Source organism: Hydra vulgaris, chromosome 03 (assembly GCF_038396675.1).
Source record: "Hydra vulgaris chromosome 03, alternate assembly HydraT2T_AEP".
In the NCBI taxonomy this organism is placed as follows: domain Eukaryota; kingdom Metazoa; phylum Cnidaria; class Hydrozoa; order Anthoathecata; family Hydridae; genus Hydra; species Hydra vulgaris.
The window spans coordinates 46,825,928-46,842,500 of record NC_088922.1 but is presented as its reverse complement, the minus strand read 5'-3'; the positions used below and the strand labels follow the sequence as shown (position 1 = coordinate 46,842,500).

Genomic DNA, 16,573 nt, shown 5'->3' with positions numbered 1-16,573 from the left:
GAAATTGTCTTCACATTGGGTAACCTTAAGCCCTTGTAACGTTATTTCTATACTTTTTGCACAAACAAATATCATTACTTTTTTTTTCAGGATTAATAGATAGTCCATACGCTAAAAACCAATTACTTATTTTTTCTAATTCCCTTCAACATATTTCCTGTAACTGCTCAATAAAGTCAGCTTTTGCAATTATTGTTGCATGATCAGCAAAAAAGAAAGTGTTTAATTCTGTAGGACCTGGTAGGTCATAAATATAAACTTTGAAAACTAATGAACCCATACATGTCCCTTGACCAATACCCAACTTTAACACTCTTTCTTTTGATGTAGAACTTTTAATAACAACTGACTGCCTTCTGTTTGCTAAATACGAAGTTTGCCTAATATGAAGCTTAAAATTCATTTTAAAGTTCATTCATCGGCACCAATGTTTTTAAGCTTGTTTTAAATAATGCTATAGACACAGCTGTATCTTGCCCGCCGGATCTTGGCTGCGGTTTCCATATGGGGTCCATATAGGTATGCCTGCTGGGTATCCCATATGGGTCCCAGTCTAGCCCGTACTTTAAAACCGTAAGAGGCCCAACTTTGGGTTTCCAACTAGGACCCATATGAGAAACTAATCGGGGACTCGCCAGATCTTGGCTGCAATTTTCCTCTGGGGCCCATATGAGTATGCTCGATGGGTATCCCGTAATGGTTCCACGAGGGTTGCCCATTGCAAACCTTGAAAAACTACGTTTAAATGATTAAAGTTTTCAGAAAAAGCAAGTTTATATATAACTTGATTTATTTATTTAAAAAAATAAAATAAATTTACAGTCGAAATTAAGCAAACTTTTAAAAATTCTTTAATCTTGTAAAGAATGCTTTCACGGCTATGTCGCAAATTGGAAGTTTTTCAATTGTTGTTTAAACGGCTTCTTTGAAAACCTCTTTACATAGTATTTCGTTTCAATATGACCTGTAAAAAAATTAAAACTAACTGTTAGTCTTAAATTTTATAGGTAACATAAATTATTTTTAATATGTTATGAAACTCTGACGATTTCTCCTTAACTCTTCAGATAAAAAATGTAATTTTTACCATCGAAGGCAGAAAAATATAATCTTTAATTTTATAATTGACATTTATTTGAATGTTTTAAAATGTACTTGTAATAAATAAGCACATGCTTGTGATTCATATAATAAATTGATAACATTCCTTAAGTTACTGATGAATAAGTTATATAAAACTCTTATATAAATATAATTTTATATTTATATTGAATATAATTTGATATATATTGTTTATAACTTTATATATATACATACTGTATATAACTTTATATGTATATATATACATATATATATATATATATATATATATATATATATATATATATATATATATATATATATATATATTTATATATATACATTTATATATATATATATATATATATATATATATATATATATATATATATATATATGTATTTATGTATTTATATACTTATATATATGTATATATACAGCGGCGTAGCTAGGTAGACAAGGCCCTTGAGTAAATTTAAAAATTAGGCCCCACTGCTCTGTAAACTGATTAGGTTTAATCAAATAACAATATGAAGTATACAAATACTTTAAAAATGCCTCGCTACTTAAGCTCTTTTTTGTGCAGTGCAGAGCTGGTAATAAAAATATTAAACAGTAACAGCATAAATTACAATTAATACTTGGTGTAGCTTTGGCTAATAAAACGAAATAGAGAAGGTTCAAAGGTTTTTTATATAAAGGTCGGGCCTACCAACTGACTAAATAACAACTTTATTTTTTCCAAACTTTAGTTTTTGCAAAAGTATCAATTATTTCGTTTAAATACAGGCTCGATGCGGTTTTGTTTTCAATTGCTATTAGCAATAAATGTCGGAGTCGAGTTTGGCCCATCTTATTCTTAAATAATTCTTTATTATTTTTATTTAGCTAAATGGCCTTTAAGCTGCTACAGAAGTGACAGGAGTTGTAAAGAATAATAACATTGCTGTAAATACTTCCCTTAGGTCGCATTCTAGCACTCCATATTTACTCATTATTTCCTTTCATAATTGGTAAGCAGTCCATGCTTGAGTTAGTTAAGGTAAAACTAGACGGTAAATATTATTAAATTGAAGTGAAAAACTAGGGCCTATTTTACCTGAGTATTTTCATTGGAATTCGTCACACTTTTGTAATAAAGTTGCTTAGTCAACATGTAGTAAAAATAATGGTGTTAGAAAAATGGGTATCAATACCATATTTGTTTGCAGTTTCACTAGCTTTGCACTTGAATAATACGAAATCATTTCAATAAATTTGCAACTTTGTTTTGGTCTCTGCTAAACCTTTATCAACTCTACTCAAAAATATTTTTGCTACCTTTGTTCAACGTTGAGTAAATAAGGCATATGATAATGTTTCTTTTTCGAAATTCGCATTATATTTCTGGATATTTGGAATGAAATGGATCTTATCTGTGAATCCACATGAATTGAGAGCGTTATTATAAAATGGTGCGGTTTCATCAAAAGTTTCTTTGCTTATCGATATATTACTGATTAGATATCAGTAATATATCTTTTTTGGTATCGCTTTAATAATACCTGATCGATGATTGGTATTGATGGCTATATATAAAAATTATCTTCTGGTTTTTGATAAGGTTTAAATGAGTTCTCAGAAAGGTTAAATAAGATATCAAGAAAATTTACGGATTTTAAGTTTGGTCTGATAGTAATGTTAAGATTAAATTTGTCTTTAAATACTTTTTCTTTTAATTTGTCTTTTAATTATTAGATCTTTATTTATTTTTTCCGTTTGAGGACCACTAATATTATAAAAGCAGCAAAGACTATCATCTCTAAATAGACTGGTAGTATTAAGACCATATCCATTGGCAATAGTGTTTAAGATAAAAGCCAACTAACTCGCATAATTTAATCCGTCAAAACTACCCATGGTGACACCAAAATTAGGGTCATGATTTTTGGTGAACTGTTATGCATGATTTACAGACTCTTGAAAAAGCTGTTTCAAAATTGAAGGGTAAAAATTGTAAATATAATTCTGAATGAAAGTGCATTTATCTTTTTCGGTATAAATTTTAACCATTTTATGACGTCATTTGTGCTATGCCGTTGGTGTACGTGGGTAGCATTCCTAACTTTACTATTGATATCATTTAATAAAATTTTACTTTTCCGAGCTCAGGCTTAGTTGGATTTATTAATTGGCACCGATTATTGTTGGGGAAATTATCCTTATAATCTTTTAAGGTAATGAATGCTGTATTCAAGGCTAGGCGCTCTAGCCTATCATCAATGTCCAAGTCTTTTGTGATGATTTTACCATCTGTTTTAAAGCTTTTATATTGTGTGATATCAGTTTTTTTATAGGTTTTAGCAATATTTTCAGAATAAAGTTTTTGACACGAAGGTTTATCTAGCTCGTACAGGTTTCTTGATTTATCAGCAAAGTCAAAAACATTACTTGTAGATTTTATTTTAATATGTCATATTGCAAATGTTTTTGAAAACTGTTTTGAATTGTAGAAAATAAAATGTTCTTAAATAGTTTAATTATATTGTTTTCAAAACTTACTAAATTGAATGTCGCGATGGAAATTTTTTTAACGCACCTTATTCACTCAACGTTAAAAAAATGTAGCTAAAACATTTTTGAATACAGTTGATAAATGTTTCCTCAAAGTTCACAAACTTTTTAATCGGAACAATTTAAAGGTTAGTTGTAGCTGCCTTCTGAACATCAAGAATATTATAACTTCTCATAATAAAAATATACTATTAAATTTTCATTAAAATGTCAATCAATTGTGCAATTGTCGACAACCACCTTATGTCCACTCAATGGAAAATGGTTTACAAAAAACCTTATTTATATTTACAATGTAAAAACTCACGAAGAAGAAGGGTATTATTACATTGAGCTTACTGAGAAAATTCAGATGACAGATGGTATAAACACTTAAAAACTTATTTATTTACGAAAGTAAGACTAACTCCACTGAACTTTCGAAATTTGTATGGGAATGTAAAAATAAAACTTTAGAACCTATACTAAAATGGAATATTCTCGTTCAAGGGGAACCATTCAAACCTGGTGGTAACATTTACACTTTATGCTTGGCAGAAAAAGACCACATTATTACATCACCATTAAATTTACAAAATAAACGAACTGAGTTCGCATTTTTCGAATATAGTTTTTGTCGTTACTTTTTTGATGCTTTTAGTTATGTATTGAACTATAATTTAATAAATATTTAGTTTTCACTATATATATATATATATATATATATATATATATATATATATATATATATATATATATATATATATATATATATATATATATATATATATATATATATTCAATTAATATAATTATTCGTTTGGTCTTAATTTTTAATATAAGATATTAAAATTTTACTTACTATAAGGAGAAAAATTGAAGGCAAAATCTACCTGAATTATATTTTATTTTCCTATTTATTAAGTTTGCATGAAAACTAATAAAGAGTCTTATTAGATTGTTTATAATTTACTTGCCTATTTAATTCCCTGTAGTGACAATAACCGCTATACATATTCTTGGCATTCTACGCAACAACTTATTAAATTTGTCATAGTCATTTTAAGCCAATCACTACTTAGCTTTTCTATTTTTTTTGTGTAATTAGCTATTATTTTTTTACATTGCTTTTAATTTATTTCGTAAAATTCCTATAGAAGAGATGTCTGGTAATTGGGGAGAACAATTCATTTTATTTAATATTTGATAATTCTCTGACTCAGTCAACTTATACAATGTTCTGAAGATTATTTTTTATTTATTTTCTGATTTATTTGTATTTAAAAGTAAGAAATACAAAAGGTGAAACAGCTAATATCAAAATTACTGTAACACCGAAAGAAAAAAAAAAGCAAGTTAAAATACTGTGCTGTGGTGATGAACATTGTACTTCTTTAAATTTGCTTTGAACAAAAAGAAAGTGGGCGAGTAAACAATAAAATCATGTAGAGGATTCTATTTCTTGATAATTCTTTCACAGTAGAAAAATCTTCGTGTATCATTTTTACATTTAATTTGTGAATAAAGAATTGGGCATGAAATCTTGTAGGATAGCAAGAAGAAGCAAATGTAAAAAACTCAGAAAAAGGTAGATCGACAAAGTTGTATACAACGGTATTCAAGAGATTCTAGATTGAAGATATTGAGTCTTGGAGAATAATCTTTTTAAGGATTGCGACAACTTTTACAGATACTAGTATTTAAGTGAAGGGTTTCTGAACTTTTTCTAACCAACCTATATCTTTTAAAAGATGGGAATTCCACACACAGGTACAATATTCTATGATAATCTTTAAAGGCTTTGATCCGAAGCTTAAAATCGTTACTGATAAAGGATTTTAAAAGAAAGCAGAAACGAAATCGCGCGTTGCTAGCAATGAAAGACTGTGATTGTAAAAGTTCATCTCCGAATATACGAGTATATCAATATCTTGATTTGAATTAATAGCTTCAAAAGGTGTACCACTATTCATTGAGCATGACTTTATTAGCAAAGAACTGTTTCCATAGCGCAGACGAAAACAATTTTTGGTTGCTATGAACTAAGTTGCCAAACTTTTGACCATTCTGAAAAAATTTTTAAGGTATTGATGAGGTGTATGTTGTTTCCATGATTGCTTGCTTGATATAACTTGATATTATCAGCAAACAACATAATACTCCAACCACCATCAATACATGAAGTTACATAAGATGGATCCCAAACAGTCTCTTTAGGTATTCCGCTCTTTACAAGAAATTTGTTTGAATACGAGTTACCAACGCAGATACACTGAGAACGATTTTTTAAAAAATTGGCGATCCAGTTTAGCAATTGATACTTCTTAATTTTACAAACAATGTATGTCATAGAAACAGATCTATAGTTTGTTGTTAATAATGGGTTTCCTTTCTTATAGATCGGGCACGCTATAGCAGCTTTTCAGATTAATGGTATGGGATTTTTTGACATTAAAAATTCGAACAGTAAAGAAAGAGAAATATCAATGGCATTTGCAATTGATTTTAGAAGAACTGCTGGGTATTCATCAGGTGTTTAGAGGAATTTAATTGAAGATTTTGTAGGAGTAAAACTGCAGAGCTGTATAGAAATATATCATTAGTTAAAGAATTTGAGTGTGTTAACAAATCTAGGACAGGTGCAATACCATTGTCTGTAATAAAAACAGAACTGAAAAAATTGTTTAAAAGACGTAGTTTTTCACAGCTATCTTTGCTAAGAAAACCACCTGGTTGTAATAGTGGTGCTACAGAACAACAACATTTGATTTTTGCCTTTACAATAGAATAAAATTGGGCAATATTAGCTTTATTGAGTAAATCTTTCTCTCTCAAAATACTATATTTATTTGTTTCTGCATTGTTTTAACGAGAATACACCTTTTATTTGATATGAATGGATGTATTACCAGTTTATATTAATTCTCTATAGAGAATGCGTTTTTAGAGGCTAATTTACAAACGGCTTGATGCTGGAAGTTATTTTTTATTGAAATGTACTGGAATATATACGGAAATAGACGTGTTTAAATATTTACAATTAATTTGTCAGAATACTTTAACATCTTGATTTTTATGGCAAGCATATATCAGTTTATATTTTGTAAAACTGACTGTATAGCGTTGTAAGAATTTCACCATTGTAAATCTTGTATATGATTGAATTATGAATTGATTTAGATTTCTCCAAACTACAATCGAAAACGATCATGCGTCACAAGTGCTTGTAAATGGAACAAAAGCTTCTACATTAAAGCATTTTTTGAGTTGTTGATTAGTATTAGATCTTGGAGGTTATAAAGTTGAGTATTATCTGAAACAAGCTGATCTAAAGCATTCGCCAAATACGTTTATACAAATAGGTCATGAGACAATTCTCCATTACTCATTGGAATTGACCAGTTCATGTGTGGTTGGTTAAAGTCACCTGCAATGATACATGTAGAATTGCACTAAGAAGTAACTTTATAAATTTTCTTGCACATAACGTTGGTTCTTAAAATACTGGCGGCAGCACATGAAGGATGATAAACTCATGAAAGTTGATTTTTAGGTCAACGGATGAGACAAAAGTGTCAACTCATGTAATTTCAGTATTTCATAGTTCTTCTGGTATTTCAAAGTTATATTAAAATGAATTCATTCTATTATTAATTAGTATAAGTGAACCACCATTTCTATTGTTTCAATCATGTCGATGAACTTTAAAATTATTTCCATTTAACAATAATGAATCAGGTATTTCTTCATTTAGCCGAATTTCGGTTCTGAGTATAATGTCAAAATTGCTGTTTTCAAGACAATTGTAAAGGTGATGTAGCTTATTGCTTATTTATCTAGCATAGAAGAAGGTTGGTTTTGTAAGATGTTCGGTAAACATTTAGTGTTGACTTAATTTGCTGGATAGCAATCGCTAACTGAACTGATAATTGCTATTTCTTGAGTTTAACTAACTTATTATTTTTAATACTATAGCAAAAATCTCCATCCAAATAAAAATTGTTTTTCTCTTTGCTCTGGTCTCTTAATTATTCTGAATTATATCTTTCAGTTTGGGTTTGATCGGGGTAGATTTTATGCTTTGGATTTAAGCTTTGGGTTGGTTTTTACTAAAAAAATAAATAGCTTCTTATTAATCTAATTTCCAAAAGGAAAAGTGTAACTTTTTTAAAATGTCCAAATAAACTGATTTTCTTTTTAATCCTTCTATTTTTACAATCTCACATTCGGCATTTTCATCAAAATAGTCAATACGTTAACGCTACATCTACCATGTTTCACAGTCAATAATACACACACACATACACACACACATACACACACACACACACACATACACGCACACACACACCCACACACACACACACACACACACACACAGGGTTAGAACCACAATTACAAAACATAAACTAAACTAATGCCTAATCGACTCTAGTGGTCTCCTCAGCCTTAGTGTTGTGAATTTTATAACAATAAACAAATAATAATATTTTTCACATGTCTGATAGTGTAGGGCAGTAAATTTTATTTTGGCTGACATTTCAAAAAATTTAATGCAATATGGAGCATAGTTTATTAGCATGCTAAGAAACATAAAAGTTATTATGAATTTTTAATTAAATAAATTAACAAACCACTTTTCTCTTCAACTTCTGAGGCATTTTCTTCAGAGTCAACTTCTGTATCATTCTCCGTGGTTAACATAAAACTTATCATATCTTGCGCCACAAATTTTAGGCCGGATTCCAATAAAATTTTTAGTATTACCAAACTTGTCTAGTTGCACTCAGGAGTAGACCATCGAAAAATATAAAAACTTAACAGTTTGTGTTTTGGTGCCTAGTTTGAAATCATATTTTTAAATCCACCCATGGACGCGGTGCAACAGTTTTGACTTCTTGCTTGTTTTAAATAATAACAGTAGCTGACAAAAGCTGACTAAAACATAGTTCGGTAAATAAAAAAATAACATTCGTAAAAAACGAAAGACATGCTTACTATTGTTTCATTTTAAAAAAATCATTTCTTTCTAAGTTAACCTCAAAGTTCAACACTATTTTTCATTTTCAATAACTTATGGAGTACCTCAAGGTTCTATCTTTGCTTCTAGTTTGTTTCTTTTCTACATTAATAATCTTCCCGACAACCTTACATTCGAAGTAGCTCTTTTTGCTGATGACTCAACTTTATACTCCTGTCTTTTCTTTTTGATTGCTTAGAACAGGCAGCCGATCTTGAAACTGATCTCACTTCTGTAACAGATTGGGGCTCACAGAGGCTTATAAATTTTAACTCAAACAAAACTCCGTTATTTACTGCAAACAAAGATCACAATACTGTTGACATTCATATAATAATGAATGGCAACCCTCTTGCAGAGTCCTCTTCTTTACAACTTCCTTGATTATCGTTTACTACTGCCCTTTCATAAAAACCATTTGTACAGCTATTCACGAAAGTTTAAACAATTACTGAATTTAAAGAACTAATCTTCGGTTTTTCTTAAATAAAAATCTAATCTAATTTTTTTTTCCGATTTGGTAAATTGGTTATTTGATAAAAGAATAAAAAAAAGTAGGTTTTGACTCATCACTGTTTACTCAGAAATTTCATTAAAAGGTAAGTGATACAAATAAAGTGGTATCACAAAAGTTTAAACGATTTTATTTAGGATCAATTATTTGCTAATTAATTGATAAATCCAGTGCGAAAAATATTTTATTTTTGAATAAAGTTAAAAAAAGTAGTTTATAATCAAAAAATTCATCACAACATCATCAGGCAGCTTTTAATTCATTAAAAATGAACTTGAAATGTTGTAAATTTCAAATTAATTTCAATTGCGTGCAAATGGGTCGAAAACCAGTTTCTAGTGGCAAGTTATTGGTATGGCAAGGACAAAAAATCACACAAACGTTCAAATAGGCAAAATACTTCACGTTTCTGAATGTTGCATTCGAAAAACCATCAAATCCTGGGAACTTACCAAGACGGCTCCGATATGCTGCGTACTGGGAGACCATCCAAACTCAGCAACCGTATCAAAAGTGGTATATTCAGAATAAGCAGAGAAAATCCCAGTCTCAGCTACAAAAAACCAGTACAAATCTTCAACGAGTCAAAAAATAATCCAAAAGTTAGCAGAGAGCTCGTGAGACGAACATTGTTGGACAAAGGTATTGAAACATACATAGCCGATAGAAGACCTATTCTTTTAATCACGGATACATAACATAAACGACGAGCGTGGTCCAAAGAGAGGCTGGAATGGTCTGTAGAACAGTGGGTAAAAGTTATTTGGTGTGATGAAGCTAATTTTCAAGTTGTAAACCGCAAGGAAAGAATCTATGTCAAAAGATATGCAAATGAGAAATGTTAAGACAGGTTTTTACAACATCGTCGATTAGGCGGTGGAGGTTATATATATATATATATATATATATATATATATATATATATATATATATATATATATATATATATATATATATATATATATATATATATATATATATATTCAGTATTGTGAAAAAGTTAAGAACCACAAAAAAAACAAATGATAATTTATTTTTATTTTTAAATTTTTTTTAACCGAATATATTTTTCTAGTAAAAAGAATAATAATAATAAATCTTAGAAAACAGACAAACAAAATAAAAATTAATAATAGTGATAAAAATTTTTAAACAAATATAAAAAATGTATTTAAAGTTTTATAGGTAATTTTTATTTTAAAAAAATTGTGAAAAAGTTAAGAACCACAGAATAAAAAACGATAATTTTTAACACCTAATACCGCGCAATTCTACCATGAATTTTTAAGCACTCATTTATACGATTTGGCATTGAGTCTATTAAATTCTCTAAAATATGTTTGGGAACATTTCCAAGTATTGCTGGTAAAATATTGCGCAACTCCTCAAGGCTCCTTGGTGCTTTCTTGACAATCTCTTTATCAAGCCAACTCCAAAGATTTTCAATGCAATTTTGATCTGGGCTATTTGGTGGCCAAGTTAGACGCTCAATATTTTTACTTTCGAACCATTCAGAGACAATTTTAGCCCTGTGACATGGTGCATTGTCTTGCTGAAAAATGAACAGAACGCTTTGCTCAAGTGCATCAATTGATGGTAACAAGTTCTTATTTAAAATATCGACATAATAAGTAGAGTTGAGTCGACCATCAAACAATTTAAACATACCGAGACCATAATATGTCATGCAGCACCATATTTCAACCGACCCGCTACCTTGTTTTGTTCTTTGAACGATACAATCGTGATTATATTTTTCTGAAGGCTGCCTACGAATCATAATTCGGTTTTTTTGGTTATCAACCTCGATATTTATCTCATCACTGAACATTACTGTCCTCTATTTTTGTTTTGACCATTCTTTGACGCTTTGGCAAAATCCTTTTCGCTTTTTTATATGTCGTTTGGTAAGTCGCGGTTTTAGAACAGCTTTTTTCCATAACATATTGTTAGCTAATAGTGTCCTACGCACAAGTGATGCCAAGGCTTGACGTCCATTTGAAAGCTTCCTTTCCCTTCTTAATTCATGCGACGGCATGGTTCGATTTTTCTTTGCCAACCTGAATAAAAGGCGATCATCATTGGGTGTCGTCAAACGCGGTCTTCCAGAACAATGGCGATCAACGTAAGATTTCGTCTCTTTGAATCTTTTGATGATTGTTAGCACCGAACTATGTGATCGCTTTACTATTCTTCCAATTTCGCGAGCGGATTTACCTTCCTGGTGAAAATGCACCACTTTTACACGATCTTCATAGGTAATAGCTTTTCTGCTCATTTTTTCAAAAGGAAAGAATTTTTTTTTGTTTGAAATAAATACTTTTTTTAAAAGTATTTAAAAAAATTAACTTTTTTCAAATGTTTTTATTGGTTCTTTGGTAATAACTCAGGTCATTAAAAGAATATTTTAAAAAAAAGGGAAAAATAAATTTAAAAAGACATTATACTCATAACCGAAAAGTTTCGGTTATGAGTATAATGTCAAAATTGCTGTTTTCAAGACAATTGTAAAGGTGATGTAGTTTATTGTTTATTGATGTAGCATAGAAGAAGGTTGGTTTTGTAAGATGGTCGGTAAACAATTAGTGTTGAGTTAATTTGCTGGATATCAATCGTTAACTGAACTGATAATTGCTATTTTTTGAGTTTAACTAACTTATTATTTTTAACACTATAGCAAAAATCTCCATCAAAAATAAGTAAAGTTCCAAAAAAAAAGTATGACTTTTTAAAAATGTCCGAATAAACTGATTTTCTCATTAATCCTTCTATTTTTACAATCTCACATTCGGCATTTTCATCAAAATAGTCCATACGTTAACGCTACATCTACCATATTTCACAGTCAATAATACGCATACACACACACACATACACACATACACACACACACACACACATACACACACATACACACACACACACACACACACACACACACAAAAACACACACACATATATATATATATATGTATGTATGCATGTTTGTATATAAATATATATATATATATATATATATATATTTATATATATATATATATATATATATATTCATATATATATATATATATATATATATATATATATATATATATATATATATATATAGTTTGTAACTTTTTTTTAATTTTTAATTGATAGCTTGGTCTAGCCGTTGGTGATATTGAAGCAGTCCGTAAAAATGCCTATCTTAGAGTTTTACAAAGAAAAGTTTATTATTTAAACATTTTAGACCAAACATATCCTAAATTTATCAAAAAGTATGTATATCAAAAGACATATAAAAAAAAACCAAACATAAAGAACTTGTATAAAAAGTAAGTTTCTCATTATCAAATACAAAATTATTTTACTATAGTTTATATGATTTAAATATTTATGCTGAATTTGTTTATAAAAAGTTTGTATTATGGAATGTATTTATAAAAGAAGTCTCACTTAGAAGAAACAACATTGTGTAGGAACTTTTCGGTCGAACAAAGTTTAAGCCATTTTGTATAACATTTTTTTTTTATATCTTGAGAAAAATTATTCTCCATGTTTTTAATTCTAATTCATACCTAACAAGACGGCAAGCAACCATTGTTAATTTTGGAGGTACTAGAAACCAAGGAATAGAGCAAACAAATAGTTAGCGGAAGAATTGAAATGTTGTAAGTGGTACGAGTCAGGAAAACATAAAGATGGGAGAGAATTTCAGATTGTTAAAGTGCTGGATAAAAACTAGACGAATAGAAGATTTTTAGAGGATGCAAGGATAGATACAGTGAAAGAATGTGATTTTGCTAAATAACGAGTCAAGCGAAAATGAATTTTGGGAGGTGGAGCTAGAGATAATCATCTCTACGTCTTTTATACAGCAACCATGAACTATTATGGTCGCTGGGCCTAATGGTTTCTACATAACTATCATAATGATAGTATTTGCAGGAAAAAAAAAGAAGTGTAACTTTATGTTGAAGCTAGATAGGCTCAAGCTTAGCAAATGAAGCAGTTCTAACTAAGGTTACAATGCGTTTTTGGACCTTGTAAAAAAAAGAAAGAGCATAATTAGGAGATTCAGCAAAAATATGACAATAGTATTCCAAGCAGGTAAAAATAAGAAATTTGTACTTGTAGAAAATGGAATCAGGAGTAAGGTGAGTAAGTAAAAATAAAAGCGCCCACGGTAAACTCAAGCAACCTTAGCAGTTAATAATTTTGAAATCAAAAGTGTATGGTTTCCTTGTGAGGTTAGTGGTGAACAATAATACAAGAAGATATATAATGTAGAAATAAGTGAGTTGGTTGCGTGTCATTAATATAGGAATGTCGACAAAATTGAAATAGTTGTTTGAAGTAAACAACTATTTTATTGGAGTTTTGTTGGAGTTAAACTTTACGAGCTACTGCATGCATGTGAGATCAGATTCAAGATCGGCTGCCTGTTCTAAATAATCAAAAATAGAAAATATTTTCTCAGAACAAGAATATAAAGTTGAGTCGTCAACAAAAAAGAGCAACTTTAGATGTAAGGTTCTTAGGAATATTATTTATGTAGATAAGAAACAAAACAGGTCCAAGGATAAAACCTTGAGGTACACCAGAAGTTACATGAAATAAAGCAGTGTATTGGTATACGAAGATGACTTTTAAAATTGGTTAGAAAAAAATGATTGATAATTTCAAAAACTTTCAAAAACCCATGCCTCGCCGCTTCCATTTAATGAACATAAGGTTATTTATAATTCTTTTACTTTTCTCATTAAAAATATAAAATTAAAAAATTGTTAAACGGATGAAGTAGCAACTTAATTTTAATTTTAACTATGTATACTTGTAACTGTGTATACTTGATCTGGAATATATAAGCACCCTTCTAAGAGGTTTTGACAATCATGCTGTTTGTATTTGTAAAAGTAACTTATTTACTATAGCAACAAATGTAATACATAAAAAAAAAGCAAATGAAGTAAAGAAATATAGCCTTCGAGTACTTAAGATCATTTGCGGTGCTTAAAACCACAAGCGGTGTCTTAGAATGAATATAAGAAACAGATTTTAGAATAGAATGTTATAAAGTAATGTTAGAAAAACGTTTATTTTTAATTCTACAGTTTACTTTATTCAGCTATGTGTTACCGTTTTACTAATTTAATATAGAGTTTTTATCATAAGAATATGGAGTTTTATCATAAGAAATAAAGTAATAAATTATAAAAATAGCTTTTTTTAATAAAAATATTTTTGTTATGAATTATATGTATTCCTATTGTTAGAATGAGTTATTTTAGTTTTATTTACTGGAATAGCGACCGTGGTGCAGTGGTTCTGACTCAGGACCATGAGGTTCGAGGTTTGATACGGGCTCTAGCCCATTAAGCGATATTGGTAGGGAAGTAGGCGTGAATGTTCAAGTTCAAGAGATAAGACCGTAAGGACTATCCTTTTGGATCGTAAGGACCTAAGGACTTATGGAAGTAACTTAAGAACCTCAAAAAAATAAAAAATAAAAAGCGATAATAGTTAATGACAATTAAATAATAACTGAATTCTCAATTTAAACACATCTAAATTATTAAAAGATATAAACAGACATTTCAAGTTTTCATACTACAAAAAGTATAAAAAATCTAGAAACTGTTTCCAGTAATTAGCTTGTTTTAATAGTTAAAATAAACTTGCTTGACTTTGATATTAGTAGTTTACGAATGACTCCAAATTTAAGAGCGCAGTTCGCAGGGAAATTTAGATGGGTTTGTAAAAAAACCCATCTTAATTTAAAAACACTCAGTTCCGGTGTTTTTTCTTCATATAAGTATAAAAAATAGAAAAGCCGTTTCCCGTGATTGGCTTGTTTTAAGCAAAATCATTGTTTTTCTTACTTTATCGCCTTTTTAGTAAACTTCCAACAGCAAGTCGCTAATGCTTGACTAAAATATTTAGGTATTGTTTGCAAAATTATAAAAAAAATTATATGACAAAATTCCAGAGCATCAAAACAACATCAACCATAAATGTTGTTATATTAAATTGCGGCTATTTTAAAAAAGTATTAATTCTAAATCTACTATTAATGTTATGCTGCTGCAGACCGATCGAAATCAAGTATAACACATCAAGCAGGTTCTTCACTGAATTTTAAATATCACACTGTTTCGAGCAACATGCTATTTAGTTGGTATTGCAACACCTGACAATATTTTGGGTATTTTAGAATTTATGAGCAATTATGGTTGAATTTATGGTTAATAATGATTGATTTTATGGTCGATTATGGTTGACAGTATTTTAGGCATTTTAGAATTTATGTGCGATTTTGGCATATAAGAATTTGTAACCGATTATCCTCGAAGAACATTTGAATCAAGTAATGAATGCGCAAAAACGGATCAGATTTTAAAGGCCTTAAACAACTCAAAATTAGAAAAATTTAAACAATTCTTGACTTCATTCAATAAAATAAGCAGTAAATTACCTTACACAAGACATTCAAAATAAGTTTATAGAGTGTTGTGCCAAATAAAGTATTAGACGTTATTCTAAGAGAACGAAAAGCAACAAAGTATTATTCCATACTTGATGAAGCAACCCATGATTTAGCACATATAAAACAAACTGTAATAATATTTCTTTTTCTTCGTTTAAATGAAGAAATAAGCTCCATGAACTTAAAGTGCAGTTTTTAGAATTTGTTGACTGCAATAAGGAAACCAGGAAAGCGATTTCTTAAATAATTGCAATTTAATTACAAAACATAACATCCATTAATAGACTGCTGTGGTTATGACAATGGCATCAACATGAGCAGCCAGTATAAAGTAGCGCAAACAGAGATTATACAAGATAATCCGTTGATAGTTTATACTGTTTGTGTTTGCCATAGTTTATACGTGCGCAGTCTCCATGCAGCAGAGTGTTGTACAGAGCTTATAAACTTTTTCGGTGTCGCGTAAAAGACTTAAACCTTGTTTAGCTCAAGCCCGCAAAGTCGGCAAATTTTAACAGTACACATTAAATGCTCTTCTCACAGAATGTCAGAGACACGTTGGACAGTTTGGATTGACAGAGTAAAACTTTTTACAGAAAATCTTTTTGGTTTAAAGAATGCTATCCAAGACTTATAGATGCTAAATATGACTGTCAAGACTCAATAAGGCAATTTAAAATATTAAGTTATGAAAAACTCGACGAAACTCTAAATTCTATGAAATTAAATAAAACTGCAGTTTCAAATGATTTTTTAATTATGAAGTATTAAACGATATTACGATAATAAAAAAACCGCAAAGACTTAAAATCGATAAAGACAGTTGTACCGTACAAATTAAAAATACCTAAAATTGTACCGATATTTAAAAGCGGTGAATTATACTTAAATACAAAAAACCACAAATCTATCTCCGTACTTAGTACTTTTTCGAAGTTTCTTGAACGAATAATCTGTT

General features: G+C 29.5%; 1 protein-coding gene across 2 annotated transcripts in view; it reads left to right on the top strand.

Moving 5' to 3' along the window:
* The window catches only part of LOC136078210 (transient receptor potential cation channel subfamily A member 1-like), a 132,012-nt gene that overhangs the window by 112,244 nt on the left and 3,195 nt on the right, over positions 1-16,573 (top strand). For both annotated transcript variants that reach the window (XM_065793441.1, XM_065793440.1), the window contains one exon: positions 12,288-12,463. In XM_065793441.1, coding sequence (XP_065649513.1) covers positions 12,288-12,463 — 176 coding nt within the window. The remainder of the gene's footprint in view (positions 1-12,287; positions 12,464-16,573) is intronic.